This window comes from Balaenoptera borealis (assembly GCF_965194805.1).
Source record: "Balaenoptera borealis genome assembly, chromosome: 10".
In the NCBI taxonomy this organism is placed as follows: domain Eukaryota; kingdom Metazoa; phylum Chordata; class Mammalia; order Artiodactyla; family Balaenopteridae; genus Balaenoptera; species Balaenoptera borealis.
The window spans coordinates 55,006,520-55,021,281 of record NC_138874.1 but is presented as its reverse complement, the minus strand read 5'-3'; the positions used below and the strand labels follow the sequence as shown (position 1 = coordinate 55,021,281).

Sequence of the window (14,762 nt, the reverse complement as noted above, 5' to 3'; positions counted from 1 at the left end):
CTCATTTCCCCTTTCACACAATCCTGGGAAGGAAGTTCAAAGGCCATAGCAAGCCCCAAGGTCCTGGCCCGATGGGACCCTCCGCCACGGTGGGTGCCATTCCAAGCCCTCCTCCTGCAGGTCCAACCCTCTTCCTGCCTGCCCAGCCCCACCTCACTGCCAAGGGTGTCGGTCCCAAGGAACCTACCTTTCTATCCTGCTTTTGGCAGCTGGTACCTGAGCAGAGAGGGCACTGGCCACAAGGAGAGACATTTTGGACCCTGTGGGTTCCCTACCAGGATCATCTGCTCCCGGCACCCTCCTGCCTTCTGCACCCCCGACGGTCCTTCCCCGCAGATCCACCTCTATTACTCGGCTGGCTAGGCCTGTAACTGCCTCTCTGCACTCCACTCCACACCCACCTCCTCCGAAGGGGGTACCATGATCCGCCCGCCCAGCACCAGCTGCCGCTCTCCTTGGCATCCGCTCGGCCCTCGAGCTACGTAGGAGCAATCTGCCCGCGCCGCAGCAACATGTGCATGGTGCACGCCTCCAGCTAGACCGTGAGTGCCAGGGGTGCAGGGGCCATGCTTCCAGGTTCCTTGTGTCCCCACCCCCTCAGGTGGCTGCTCTTCTGGAGGGCAGGAAGGCCTCTGGAGACTCCTGGCCCGGGAGGTCTTCTCGGAAGGGTCTGCTGGCTCAGATAAGGCCGGAGCCTCCTGTCCCCTGAATGACCCAGCCCTTCTCCAGCACCAGCCCCTCACTTCAGCCTCCGGGCGACCTGCGTGGAGCCAACAGCCCCTCCCTGAGCGATGGAGAGTTCCAGGCGCTCTCAGACTCCTGCTTCGCCTCACAACATCTGCACCTCAAGGCCCAAGGGGACATATGAACGCTCTACAGATAATCAGGAGCCTCCACTCTTCAAGGCTCCCAGAGACTGTGGAATATCTGAAAGAGGAAATGTGTTTGGGAAAATAAATTCCACTCTAGAGGCGTCTCAGTGAAAGCTGTGTGTGCGAATATCCCCAAAGCATCAGGGGTCCCTTCAGCATGTTGAAACACTATAAGGGGAGGTTTCCTTTCCCCAGTCCCTTTTTCAAAATTCAGACACAGCTCTCGGTGCCTTATCTATCATTTAATTGATGCTTCTGAACTGTTAGTTCCATTCAGTGAGCATGGACGGAACACCTATTAAGCACCATGGACTGTTCATACAACACTTCTGTTTAATCGCAGCAAATCAGGAGGAAAACGGGATCCCCATTCTTGATGAGGAAACCAAGGTTTTGGGAGCTGAGATGTAACAGTCAGCAAGGACGGGCCCCCTGCTGGGCACTTCCACCTGCCCTGATGCAAGCGGCACACTGGCAGGGCGGGCGTTATCAGCCCTGTTTCACACGAGAGGAACCTGGGGCCGTGAAGCCAAGCGAAAGGCCCGAGCATCCAGCATCCAGGGTGGCTCTGGCTTCAGACCCCAACCCCGGTGCTCCTTCCCTGCTTCCCCAGACTCCTCTTGCTAGGAGGACCGCAGAAGGCCGTGAGGTCATGCCCAAGGTCCTCCTGGTGACCTTGGCTCCCGCTAAGAGGCACTTTCTGCTGGTGAGAGACCAAGCCCTTGCCCAGACGAGAACAAAGCTGTCACACTGAACTAGCTAAAAATAAAGGAGGTACCCAGTCCCTCAAGGGGAACAGAACAGCCCTGGAATGTGGCGGGGCAAGAACAACAGGCTTCATTCTGGGCCTTGTGGTCAATGGCTTGGGCAGGGCCAGGCACCAGACTCACAGTTCCCAATGTGCCAGGTCCAATAATATCCAAAATATTATTCCCACATGTAATTAATATTTTTTAAATGATCAATGAGCGATTTTATATATCTTTGTCATACAGAGTCTTCAAAATCCTGTATTTTATGTTCAACAGCACATCTCAAACCAGACTTGCCACATTTCAAGTGCTCAAGAGCCACACGTGGCTGGTGGCTACTGTTGTGGACAGCAGGGCTCTAGCACTCCAATCACATCCCCATCATGGGAGCCTTGGGTGATGATTTCTGCTGGGAGCCCACTGCAATGCACTGCTTTGGAAGCCTTAAGCCCTGGACTGAAGTCCTGGATCTGCATGCACAGTGAGAGCTGCCTACTAGTGTCACACAGACCTGTGTCTTCATCCCAGCCCTCTGTTCTCTGGCCACCAAAGATCACATCACTTCCACTTCCTGAAGCTTGCCCGCCCCACATGTAAGATGCAGGAAGAAACACCTACACCCAAGCTTGCCAGAAGGACTTCACTAAATCAAGCATGTAAAAGTATATTGAAAGTGGAACAGAACTTTGCAAATGTGAGTTGGTATCTTTGTTACAAGGATGGCCTGCAGTCTCCAACTCGACTCACCCCACCCACCCACAGAGGGTCCCGGAAGGCACCAGGGGACATTAGAGAAATGAGATCAGACTGAATAACAAGGCTGAAGGCAAACCCCACGTGTCAACCAATCAAGGAACTCAGCTGCTTACAGTAGGGCCAGGCAGAGGCTGGGAGAGAAAGCTAGAATAATAATGCCTTATAGGGAGCATGGGGAGGTCTTGCAGGGTAAGCACTGGCCTCCCCAAGTGTCCTCTTTTAATTGCAAACAGGATGGAGGGAAGGGGACAAATGGAAAGGGTACAGAGAAAAATTTGAAAAACAGAGAAAACCCCTAACATTCACTGTAAAAGACTTTATTGGGTCAATTTCCTGCCCAAGTGGAGGGAGTTGGTCAACACTGAGCAGCTTGTGGGTGGAGGGATGGAGGGTTGGGGATGGCAGGCACAAACCAGTGTGCTGGTGCTGGGGAGGATGGAGAGGATGGGGAGGAAGGGGAGGATGGGGAGGAGGGGGAGGGTGAAGAGGATGGGGAGGAGGGGGAGGATGGGAAGAATGGGGAGGAAGGGGAGGATGGGGAGGAGGGGGAGGATGGGGAGGATGGGGAGGAGGGGGAGGATGGGGAGGATGGGGAGAGAGGGGAATGGGAATCGGGGGAGTTTGGAGGGTCTTGTGCCCAGCTCTGCCCTGGCCCTGGCTCTTTCCTTCCTTGAATCTGTTTCCCTCAACAACAAAATCAGAGTTGGATGTGTTATGGTGGAAAGAACATGGGTTTCTGAGTCAGAGGACCTGGTAGTGTTTCTGTCCCTATCACTCATGAGCTGTGTGGTCAGCAAGTCACTTCACTACGTGGGGGCCTCAGTTTCCTCATTTCTAAATGGAGATGATGCCTTCCCCAGGTGGACAGAAGCAGGGGCTCTCCCAGCAATTCCACTCCTACACACATACCCAAGAGAAATGAAAGCACATGTCCACACAGGGAAAACTGTTCACATCAGCATTACCATAACAGCCGCAAAGTGGAAACAACCCAAATGTCCCTCAACTAACAAATGCGTAAACAAAATATGGTATATAGACACAACTCAATATTATTCACTAATGAAAAGAACTGAAGTACTCATACATGTTATAGTATGAATGAACCTTGAAAACATGCTAAGTGAAAGAAACCAGACACAAAGGTCACACATTATATAATTCCATTCATATGAAACGTCCAGAAGAAGCAAATCCATTAAAAAAAAGAAAGTAGATTAGTAGATACCAGGGTGGAGGGAGCAATGGGGAGTGACTGCTTAATGGGTATGGGGTTTCTTTTGGGGGTCATGAAAATTTTCTGGAAATAGATGGTGGTGATGGTTGTACAACCTTGTGAACGTACTAGACACCACAGACTTGCACTCTTTAAAATGGTAAGTTGGGCTTCCCTGGTGGCGCAGTGGTTAAGAATCTGCCTGCCAATGCAGGGGACATGGGTTCGAGCCCTGGTCCGGGAAGATCCCACATGCCACAGAGCAACTAAGCCCACGTACCACAGCTACTGAGCCTGCACTCTAGAACCCACGAGCCACAACTACTGAGCCCACGTGCCACAACTACTGAAGCCCACGCACCTAGAGCCCGTGCTCCGCAACAAGAGAAGCCACTGCAAGGAGAAGCCCATGCACCACAACGAAGAGTAGCCTCCACTCACCACAACTAGAGAAAGCCCGTGTGCAGCAACGAAGACCCAATGCAGCCAAAGGTAAATGAATTTATTAAAAAAAATTTTTTTAAATGGTAAGTTTTATGGTATGTGACTTATATCTCAATTAAAAAAAAAAAAAAAAGCAGGGGCTCTGCCAGCAGACTTAATGCATCTGAATGCTGGCTCTTCTGTTTATATCTGAGCCTCAGGGTCCTCATCCAAAAGTGGCGATCATAAGAGTACCCACCTCACGGGGGACCTCTGAAGATGTAATGCCTTTGGTGCAGCAAATGTGAGAGGCATTATATATGTTGGCTTCGATTAGTATTGTTACTATTGATGATTAAATAAGACCCATTTTAGGAAAGAGAGGCCCCTAGTAGGCATTCAGTGCACCCTTCCCTCCAAAGCCCCCTCAAGGCCTCGGGGGTCTGCGAGCCTGTAACCAAGCATGCAATCAGATGAACGTGATCTGACATTTTCTGCCTCCCCAGGGACTGCATTTGCAAAGGGCTGGGCTGCAGACTTCACACTGCAGTGTGCCGGGGGAGGGGGGGGGCCAGGTGGCGCACAGCCAACCTCTCCTTTTTTTTTTTTTTTAAGGAAATACTGTGTTTATTAATTTTTTTTAAATTTTATTTATTTATTTATTTATTTATGGCTGTGTTGGGTCTTCGTTTCTGTGCGAGGGCTTTCTCTAGTTGCGGCAAGCGGGGGCCACTCTTCATCGCGGTGCACGGGCCTCTCACCATCGCGGCCTCTCTTGTTGTGGAGCACAGGCTCCAGACACGCAGGCTCAGTAATTGTGGCTCACGGGCCCTTTTGCTCTGCGGCATGTGGGATCTTCCCGGACCAGGGCTCGAACCCGTGTCCGCTGCAATGGCAGGCAGATTCTCAACCACTGTGCCACCAGGGAAGCCCCACCCTCTCCTTTTAGGGAAGATAGTCTGAGAGAGGCTGCCGGCTTGAGCTTTCTGTAATAGAGAAACGTTTAGGGGACAGATAAGCCAGCCCTGCCCCAGTCAGATCCACCCAGGAAGAGAGTGTGTGCAGGCAAAAGCACACTTGTTTGTTTTAATTCCCAGAAAAGTTTAACGGATTCATGCTAGAGCACAAGGGGACACAGAGCGCCCTCACAAGCCTGTCTCTGTACGCCCTACCCCGCCACCTGGGCACTGTGCTAACAGCCAATGGGGTGGGCACTGCTCACAGTGAGCTGTCAACCTCACTCAGTAATACTCGGCAGCAAGGGCTCCCCTTCATAAGGTAAACTAGGAAATGGCTAATTTTAAGCCAAGCTCAAATGTTGTATGTGAATGGAAATGGCTGGGAAGAAACAGTTTCTTTCAAAATTACCTATTAAAAAATGTAAAGGTTTTATTGTAACCAAGCGTTGGCTGTGGAACCATATGAACCTGTACAAACTTCTGACTGGACTGGGACCTGACATGACCACGGAGGCAATTTGGCAAAATCTTAAAAGTGGGAAGATGCACTCACTCCTCCACCGAGCAATTTCAGCCCTAGAAACACAGCCTAGAGCAACTTACGTGTGTACAGAAGGATCATGGTGGCACTGTCTGTAATTTGAAAAATCAGAAACTCAAAGGCCTACCAAAAGAACAGATAAATTAGTTTGGTGTATTCACACAATGTAAGGGCATACGGCAGTTTAAATTGATGAAACAGAGGTATACAGATCAACATGGAAGAATGTCAAATATACAATGTTGAGCTTAAAAAAAGCAAGGATACAAACAGGATAACACCATTTACAAAAGGTTAAAGCCATATAAAGTAACACTACATACTGTTCATAGATATATGATATGTAATATAAATATTAAAACATGCAGGAAATGATAAACACCAAATTCAGGACAGAGGTCACCTCTGGGAGGAGAAATGAATGTGACTTGAAGACGGGCATAGAAGGGGTTTCAGTCATGTCTGTAATATAATTGTAATAGTGTCTGTTACCTCGCAAGCTGAGGAGTGGATACACAAGTGTTTGTTATGTTAACTTCAATATTTTTTACGCACCTCGAATATTTCATAATAAAAAATTAACTCATATGTATTGACTTGTGGGGGAGAGAATTAAAATACAGATTCCAAGTTAAATTATTCAAATCAACAAAGATGGGTTTTTCTCCTAAAGGAAAGAAGCAGAGGGAGCAAGAATGGCCCTCTGGATGCCATTCCAGATTTTCTGAGACCTTGAGAGTCACTCATCTCCTCTGGGCCTCCAGTCAGTCCCTGTTTCTAAATGGGGAATAAAATCTCTGCCTTCTGTCCACAGCACACAAGGCAGCAGGATGTCCAGGGGAGGAGCTGCGAGGGGGAGGGAGCTGCCCTGGGAGCTCAGGGATAATACTTCCTGTCGTGACATCATCACTCAGGTTTCTGAAAGATCAGATGAAAGCATACACATACACACATGCATGTTAGTGTGTCCATGTGTATTGTTAGGTATAGACAGACATATACACATATAGGCACACATATAGCTACACACACAATTGATATCTGATGTGGCACCCAGAAGGTGTCTTGGGATGCTCAGTGATAACAACCCATTAAAAAAAAAAAGAGAAAGCAAAGCTACATTTTGGTAACCATCTATTCGACTCTCCCTTACAAAGTTTCTAAGCATAATATTTCCATTTGTACATTTAGAGCCTGATTTTTTTTCTTTTTTTTTCGGCCGTGCTGCACAGCTTGTGGGATCTTAGTTCCTCAACCAGGGATCGAACCCGGGCCCTTGGCAGTGAAAGTGCCAAGTCCTAACCACTGGACCACCAGAGAATTCCTTACAGCCTGGCTTTAAGCAACTCTTAGGCTAGTGATTTCCCACCCAAGATCTGACCACTGGCCCCTATAGCTCTCACAGCATTCTCTGTTTTGCACTTATCATAAGACAGCAAATAATTATTTATACTCCATAAGAATAGGGACTATTTCTACCAGGTTTATAGTCGTCACCCCATCCTAGCACAATACTCTGCACGTAATAAAGGACTCAAACATTTTCTGAAGAAATGATTGAGTTCCCATGATCGGATTTGATTCTAAAGGGCCTCAAAGCAATAAGCAGGTGCCTGCAGTCTAGCCACGACTGCTTCCTGGACACAGAGCTGTATGGATGTCTCTCTATCCAGCATCTCCTCCAGGGCCTCCTCAGGCATGTTCAGAGCTGACGCCAGTGGCTAATTCTATCAGGCAGGAACCCCTGACTGCAGACACACATGGAGACAAATCAGTCCTTTTAGGAGAAAGCTGCCCATGCCTTCTCCAGAAAACAGGAGGAGTGTGGGAGGACAGCGCAGCATGGCCAGATGTGAAAGTCCTGAATACCCACCCACTTTCCCAGTTTATTCCCTCACTACAATCCCAAATTATCAAACCAAATGAAGTGCTGGGCATTTTCTTAGGGGGAGAACTCCAAGGAACATCCAAGGTAGAGGGGACAGGGATTATGAAATGAAGATTCCCCAGGGAGTGAGGCTCGTACTGGATGCTTGTATAACACCAGATCAAAAGGTGCATGAGATAGTTTTCATAATTTTCTAACTCTCATCTCTCTCACACCCGAGCAATAAGGAAATGGGCATTTTTTAAATGCTTGCTTTTGCTGCTGGAATACATGGGCTCCAAGCAAAAAGAACTTGGTAGCCCTTTAACTGCTAAGCATACTCTCCTCTGCCTTTCTGAGCCAACCACTCGAGGACTCTGGGTTCAGCCATTGGACAAATCACACCTGTTGCTCACCTGCTTATGGGGATTCCTTAGGGTCATGGGGATCCCTCCCAGAGAAAATCCACTGGCATTTGCTCACCATCTGTCAACCCTGGAGAAAAGGACATCTAGTTTTTCTTTAGAGGCCAAGTTCTGACCTTGCTGGACCCATCTTCCTCTCCTAAAGGAACAGAGCACTACGTAATCCTTTACCCTCCTTCGAGCTCTTAATGGCTAACCCAAGTGGAGGAAGCAGGCAAGATGAGAGGCATGTTAAAAGTTACTTGGAGGTGAAAAGACCCAGGCTCTAGCTGTAGAATTAACAGATGTCTGGTATTCTGATGAACGGAATCTTTCACAAGCACACATGTGCATCCTTTTCCTCCTAAAAGCACCAGAAGAGTAAAAGGGAAATCTATGTTTTATACTTAACTTCAGTCTAATGCCACGACACCCTTTTCACCGCACCCCATCATCGAACACTATGCAGATGCAGTCTGGAAAATGGGACTCCAGGCTGGGAAGCCAGATGCTTGGCCCGTTTCAACCCAGGATATATTTATGAGGCTGAATTACTGATGTGTCTCATAGGCAATGGGGAGAGAAATGATACCCTTTCATGATCACTTTTGTATCCTGAGCAATCCCACAAACCTTTCCTGGCACCATCCCCATCTTCCCTCTTCCTACACCCAGACCAGAGGGCAAGTAGATGGATGAGGATTAGTGCGGGATGCCAGAGCTGTCTCCAGAGCTCCAGAGGCCACCTAGGGCTGGAGGGCTGAATCACCATGGCTGCCCACGCTGGCAGGTGCGGCGGGGTGGGGGCTGTCTTCACTGGGTCCTCATCAGGTTGCAGGTAGGGCCCAGTTCCCGCAGGAAGAACAGGGCTTGGAGTCCTGCAAGTGGAGGACTTACCTTGGAGTTCCAGGGTAAGTGGTAGGTAGGAAAAGCTGGTCTCTAAAAAGTCCTGAGTCCCAGGAGAGCAGATGGAGTCTCCCAGGATCTGCTCGAGTAGGGGCCGGGAAAACTGACTAGGCCATCAGAACAAGCGCCCACTATGTGCTCAGGAGGCCCAGGAAGCTTCCTGAGGACCACAGTCATGGATGGCAGAGTCACACAGCCCATCATGAAGGCCAAGGTGACCCCCTGGCAGCAATGCACATACTCTCCCCATAGAAAGCAGCCTGAGAACTCCTCCATGAGGTGCAAGAAAGCCAGCCTGTTTTTAAGACTCTCCTTGACCAATAATATCATCTGGTGGAAGCTTTGGCCTCAAGACCCACCTCCAGCAAGGTTCTGATGCCAGAGGAGGGCGGGGAGGGAATTTCAGAATGCCAATCTCAGAGGAGGGACTTGAGGATCAATTGATTCAGAAGTCACACAGTCAGACGCCTACAGGAGCCTGGTGGATAGAGTGTGAATCAGGCCACCAGGAGAGTGGAAGGCTCTGGGGCCACACTAGATACTGCGTGCCTGATAAAATAGGTCCCACTGAGGGCAGTCCAAACCTCAACCCAGCTTGGCCCCTGGCGGCCACACAGATGTGGTGGGTGCGGATGCTGGAGGCTTACAAGGTCATTCGGGTCCCCACCTCAGTGATCTGCTGTCTTGAGCTACAGAGGGCACCGTGTGCAGGGAGAGGGCAGTGAACTCATCTATGCCTTAAATCCCCCACTGTGAAATGGGAAGAACATCAAGGATACACAGCACCACTGAAGAAAACTGGTGAAATGCACATGTTGACATGCAGAGCTCCCCAAGCTCAGTGGTCAGAAGGAGGCTCCAGGGTGCTCCATGGGAGTGAGCATGAGTCCCACGGTTTGACAACTCCATAGTCACTGCCACTTGTAGCCATGAGGGACCGTGGCAGATTCCCAGGCCTGTCTCCTAACTACCCAACTCTGGTCCCCACTCAGCGCAGGACCCAGGATCCAAGCAGCAGCATCCCCAATGCCTTTGTCTCAGCACCTCCCCCTCAGCTGACTTCCAGGAGGAGCCTCAGTGAAGTTCCCAGTGGAGGGAGGCGGAGACCTGGGTCCCGCCCTGGCTCTCCCTCTAACTCCTCGGGTGACCTTGATGAGGTCACTGCCCTTAGCAGGCCCGTTTCCTATTGTGCCAGAGGAGGGGGCTGTCTTGGGTGGTTAGGAAGAGCACTGAACATCCTGTGGCTGCAGGCCTGTGGCTCCTGCCTCTCACCTGTAGGTACAGCTCCTTTGTTTGAACTACAAAGTCAGGTTGACTTTGCTGTCCACCCCAGCTTATCCCAGCAATAATGTCACCCATTCTGGGTGTGGGTGGGTCAGGAGATCTGTCAGGCGTGGCAATGATAAAATGGGCGTCTTTCCCTACAGCTTAGGCTCTTTCTCAAAAACTTGATGCCAAAGCTGGTATAAGGGAGAGATACACCTTTAACACCTGCCAGCAGACAGTATTTTATGTTAGACAGAAGTTAAAGGCAGCAATACCTCAGGGTAGGGAAATGTGTCCTTGTGCAAGTACACACATGCCACAAGCATACATATCAAGGCCTCTATCCGACTCAAAAGACCAGTCTCTTATTTGAGCTCCCTGGGCTGGCTGGAAATTACAGCTTAAGAGAGCAGAGCGGTCACGTAGAGGGATAAAAAAATTCCATTCAGACATGCCGCCCCAGACCTGAGGCCTATGAGCAAAGTTTCCGGTGGCCTCCACGCTTCTCCTTGTTCCAGGAAGCCGTGCCGGTCGCCCAAGTCTTCAGATTAAGGAGCAGGCGCAACGACTGGGAGAGCCGGGGTGACAGCTTTTCCGAGCACCCGACGCCCTCCACCGGGAACCCCAAATATGGGATACATGGCCTCCAGCCAGCACCCCCGCCTGCTGCGCGCTCACCTCCCCAGCATCTCTGTGATCACTCCTCCGCCCACGGCGCTCGGACCGTACCAAACAGGCCCTGTGGACCAACCCACCAGTCGCCACACGGTCACCCTCCCCGCATGGCCCGGGGGCCCATTTGACATCCACAGCTCGTTTCAAGGACACTGCAGCAGGCAGCCCAGTCTCGGGGGTCTCCCCCCCCACCCCCCAACACACACACACACACACACACACACACACACACACACACACACACACGCATACGATCCCGGGCAGAATCAAAGGGCGAAGCCTTCCCCACCGCCCCGCGGTCCAACCAATGCTGGCCTGGGGTAGGCTGGGCGCGGGAGGATGGAGGCGGCTGCGGCGGCGAGCGGATACCGGAATGCAACGTTGCGGGCAGAGCGTCGGGCGGCGGCGCCGGCGGGGGCTCACCTTTTTGACTTGGTCATCCTTCAGTTCGGTGAAGTAATAAGCCAGGAGCTGCGCGGCGATCATGCTGGCGGTCGGGGGCTTTGGGCGGCAGGCTTGGGGCCGGCGTCTGTCCTCCGCAGCCTGGGTGAGCAGTGGTCCCAGGGCTGCAGCTCCGCGGCTCCTCCTCCTCCTCCTCCTCCGGCCGCTCCTCCCCCACGACCCGGGGCGCGGCGGCGGCTCGCGCGCTCCCAGTCTCCGCGCTCCCGTCCCCGAGAGGGTGACAGCCTCCAGCCGGCCCACCTCCTCGGCGCCCATTGGCTGCCGCGCGCCTCTGCAGCGCCGGGCGGTCGCGGCCGGGCCAGGGCCGGGGGGGCTCGGTGGCTGCTCCTCCCCGCGCCGGAAAGGGGGCGGGCGACGCCGCGAAATCCCCCACAGCCTGGCATCTCCCAGCACGTCCCCCACGTAGGGAGCCGCCGCAGGGGCGGGAGGTTCTGTCGCGCGCGCACCGTCACGCGTGGCGGCGCCCTGCTCGGGGAGGGGCGCAGGCGTGGAGGCTCGGGACGCGAGAGGAGGCACCGCCCGGCCCGGTTTGCTGCCGAACGGGGCAGCCTAGAGGGGGCGGTCCCCTTCCTTGGAAATTAGGGCTCGCCCCTGGGAGTTCCGTGGAAGGGGAGAGGCCCGGAGGGGAGCTCGAAGAAGTGGGCGTGGAAAGCGAGCGGGGGCTGTGCCGGCGGAAGCGAGATCGCGAAGGCTTCGCGGTCCTCGCACCGGGTCACCACGCCAACCGGCTCTCGCTCGGCCAAGGGGCCGAGCGCCGAGCCCCACCTGGGCCCTCACCGACGGAGCTTCATCCCACTCCACCCCGCCCCACCCTGGCCCGCCCGTGCTGCGGTGCCTCCAGGCCTAATCCCCGGCTGGCGGATTTGTGTTGCTAAACCAAGAGCGACGCCCCACAGCGTCCGCCCCTGAGTCACCGGTTCTTTCGGCCGGCCCTCCCGAAGGGCGCACGCCCGCTGGGCGGGACCTGAGCTGCAGGCCCCGGCCTGTCCCCATGCCCCCCGGCCCCCTGAGCACCCAGGCTCGCTGGACTGTGGGGGACAGTTTGGGCGCCCCTCCTAGATGCCACCTTTCTCACTTCCCGGAGGAAGTTAGCCGGGCTGGGAGGAATCCCTAGAAAACCGTTCGGCTTTAAAGGGGGGAAGGAAGGTGAGGAATCAGAGGTGTTTATGCTGCTACTAGGACTGATGGCAACCATAGGATTCTTAGATTAATTGCTTCTGTGTGCCAAACACCACCAGGAGCTTTACTGCCTTACAAAAGGACATGTATTGAGCTCAAAATACAAAGAAGTGGTTACTATTCTGATTCAACGGGTAAGCAAGTGGAGGCTCACTGAGGCCATGTGTCTTGCTGTACAACCAGAAAGCTGTAGATCCAGGATTAGACTTTGGGTCTGTGTGTTTTCAAAATGAGTGCTCACCCCTGGGTTTTGCTGTCCTCCCAGTCGTATGTAGCCTCTGCCTAAATAGGCCATGATACTTGAACCAAGGCTGCATCACATGGTGCCCTGAGATGGCCAGTGTCCAACCCCATAACCTCTACCCCAGCCCTGGATCCTGTGGGCCCCTGGCCAGGCCTAAGAAAGGTACAGTGGAGTCAGGAGGGGGTGGTTTAGGTCCAGAACAGCCCTCAGGAACCTCAGGGGCATGGCTTTGACATCACCAACTGAAGAGGGTCTCAGTTGTGGCCCTTGAGGCCAGAGCCCTCAGTCCAGAGCACAGCCTCTGACCCCTAGCTTTATGGCTGTGGCATCCAGGGTCACCTCTCTGAGCCTGCTTCCTCATCTATAACATGGAGATACTAATGCCCACCTACCTCCCTTGGTTGCTGTGAAATACTACAAATAAAATACCTGCTTATGATATACAATTAATAAATGGTAGGTATTATCATAAGATTGACTGGGAAGCTGATGAGGTTTACACTTCAGGGCTTCTTGCTTGCATTCCCCCAATTCTAGGCCCTCAGAGGGCCTATCAATTTTTTTTTTTTTTTTTTTTTTTAAATTATTATTTATTTATTTATGGCTGTGTTGGGTCTTCGTTTCTGTGCAAGGGCTTTCCTTAGTTGCGGCAAGCAGGGGCCACTCCTCATCGCGGTGCATGGGCCTCTCACTATCGCAGCCTCTCTTGTTGCAGAGCACAGGCTCCAGACGCGCAGGCTCAGTTGTTGTGGCTCACGGGCCCAGTCGCTCCGTGGCATATGGGATCCTCCCAGACCAGGGCTCGAACCCGTGTCCCCTGCATTGGCAGGCAGACTCTCAACCAGTGCACCACCAAGGAGGCCCGGGCCTATCAATTTTATATTTGTAATTTTGAATTATTTTCCAAAGAGGATCCCCAAAATTATTTTAAGCTTTAAAGCTTCACAAAACCTGGATCTGCCCCCTGGATAGTATCATTATAAACCAGAAACAGAGAGGTTTCCTGGCATCCATCAAACACTTATACCACCTGCATGGCCATAAAGCAAAACTGGGTGAATGGGAACAATTTGGTTGTTCTCAAGTACCATTTGAGTCTTGCGAATGTGGTTCTGCCAGACTCAGCAGGATCAAGAACTGTGCTTTGTTAATTGCTCTGTCTCACACTCAGCCCACAGCCTGGCACTCGAAGGTGGAATGAGCCCAGTGCAGCGATCGGGAGCACACATACCCCTTAACACAGGCCCAGCCAGCACCATCACCAAGCCCCCATTACAACTGAGATGTCTTATCTGAACTGGAGCTAGGGAGAAGCTAACCCTTCCAATGGCCAGGCCCGGAGATGTTCTGTTTGCAGGCAGGGAGACTTCCAGTGCTTTCTCTTCCCTGCCTTCGAGAGAGAAACTGCTTCTTAAGGTGACTCACTCCTCCCCACCCCCTGAATGCAGCCATGTCCCAAAGCCTATCAGTATTTCCTGAGAAATATCTCTAGGCCTGCCCCACCGTCTCCTCCCAACCCTCAGTCCTCATCAGCCCATGCCAGAAATATTGCAAGAGTCTTCTAGCTGCCCTTCCTGGTTCCTGGCTTCCCGCCATCCAAGTCATTCTGAGGTGCCAGCAACATTACTCCTGCTAAAAAGCAGCCTAATCACAGCATAACCCTGCCCGAAGCCCCTGGGTGGCTCCCTCTTTCCTGATGAAGTGGTTCAAATGTCTCTGCCTGGTGTCTGAGGCCCTCTGTAATCTGACTCCACTCTTCCCCACTTATCTCTTCCTCCACTGTTGGCCACGGCGAAGGCACTTCCCACTCCACGTCCATCCTGTTGGAGCCCCTGCTCATATTTCCTTGCTTGCTCGGCCTTCTCCACTCACCTCCACCTGACCAGTGTCCCTCTCGCCGAAGGCCCAGCTCTCCCACCCTCCCCATAAAGTCTTCCCTGACCACGGCTACTCACTGCAGTCTCCCAGGCCTCAGCACCTCCACAGGGCAAACTTGGACGGTGCTCAGAGTGCATCTAGATCTAGACCAAGACTCTTCTTTACAGACTAAGAATGTGAGAAGCAGCAGGTGGGCCATCCTGCCCAGCCAGTGCTCTGTCCATCCTTCCCCACCACCTCACTGCAGCCTGGTTCTCAGATAAGTAACACTGAGTCATAACAGTCTGCCTGATATTTTTGACTGTCTTCTGGGGGGGTGGCCTTATCTGCCCCAATCAGACAGCTTCCTGAGGCCAGAGTCC

At 52.4% G+C, this 14,762-nt stretch overlaps 1 protein-coding gene across 1 annotated transcript in view; it reads right to left on the bottom strand.

The window, feature by feature from the left end:
- Positions 1-11,865, bottom strand: part of HK1 (hexokinase 1) — a 71,528-nt gene extending 59,663 nt beyond the window's left edge. Inside the window, exon 1 of the mRNA XM_082407279.1 lies at positions 11,061-11,865. Within this exon, the coding sequence (XP_082263405.1) occupies positions 11,061-11,354 (294 nt within the window). The 5' untranslated portion in view covers positions 11,355-11,865. The remainder of the gene's footprint in view (positions 1-11,060) is intronic.
- Between the last annotated feature and the right edge of the window lie 2,897 nt (positions 11,866-14,762).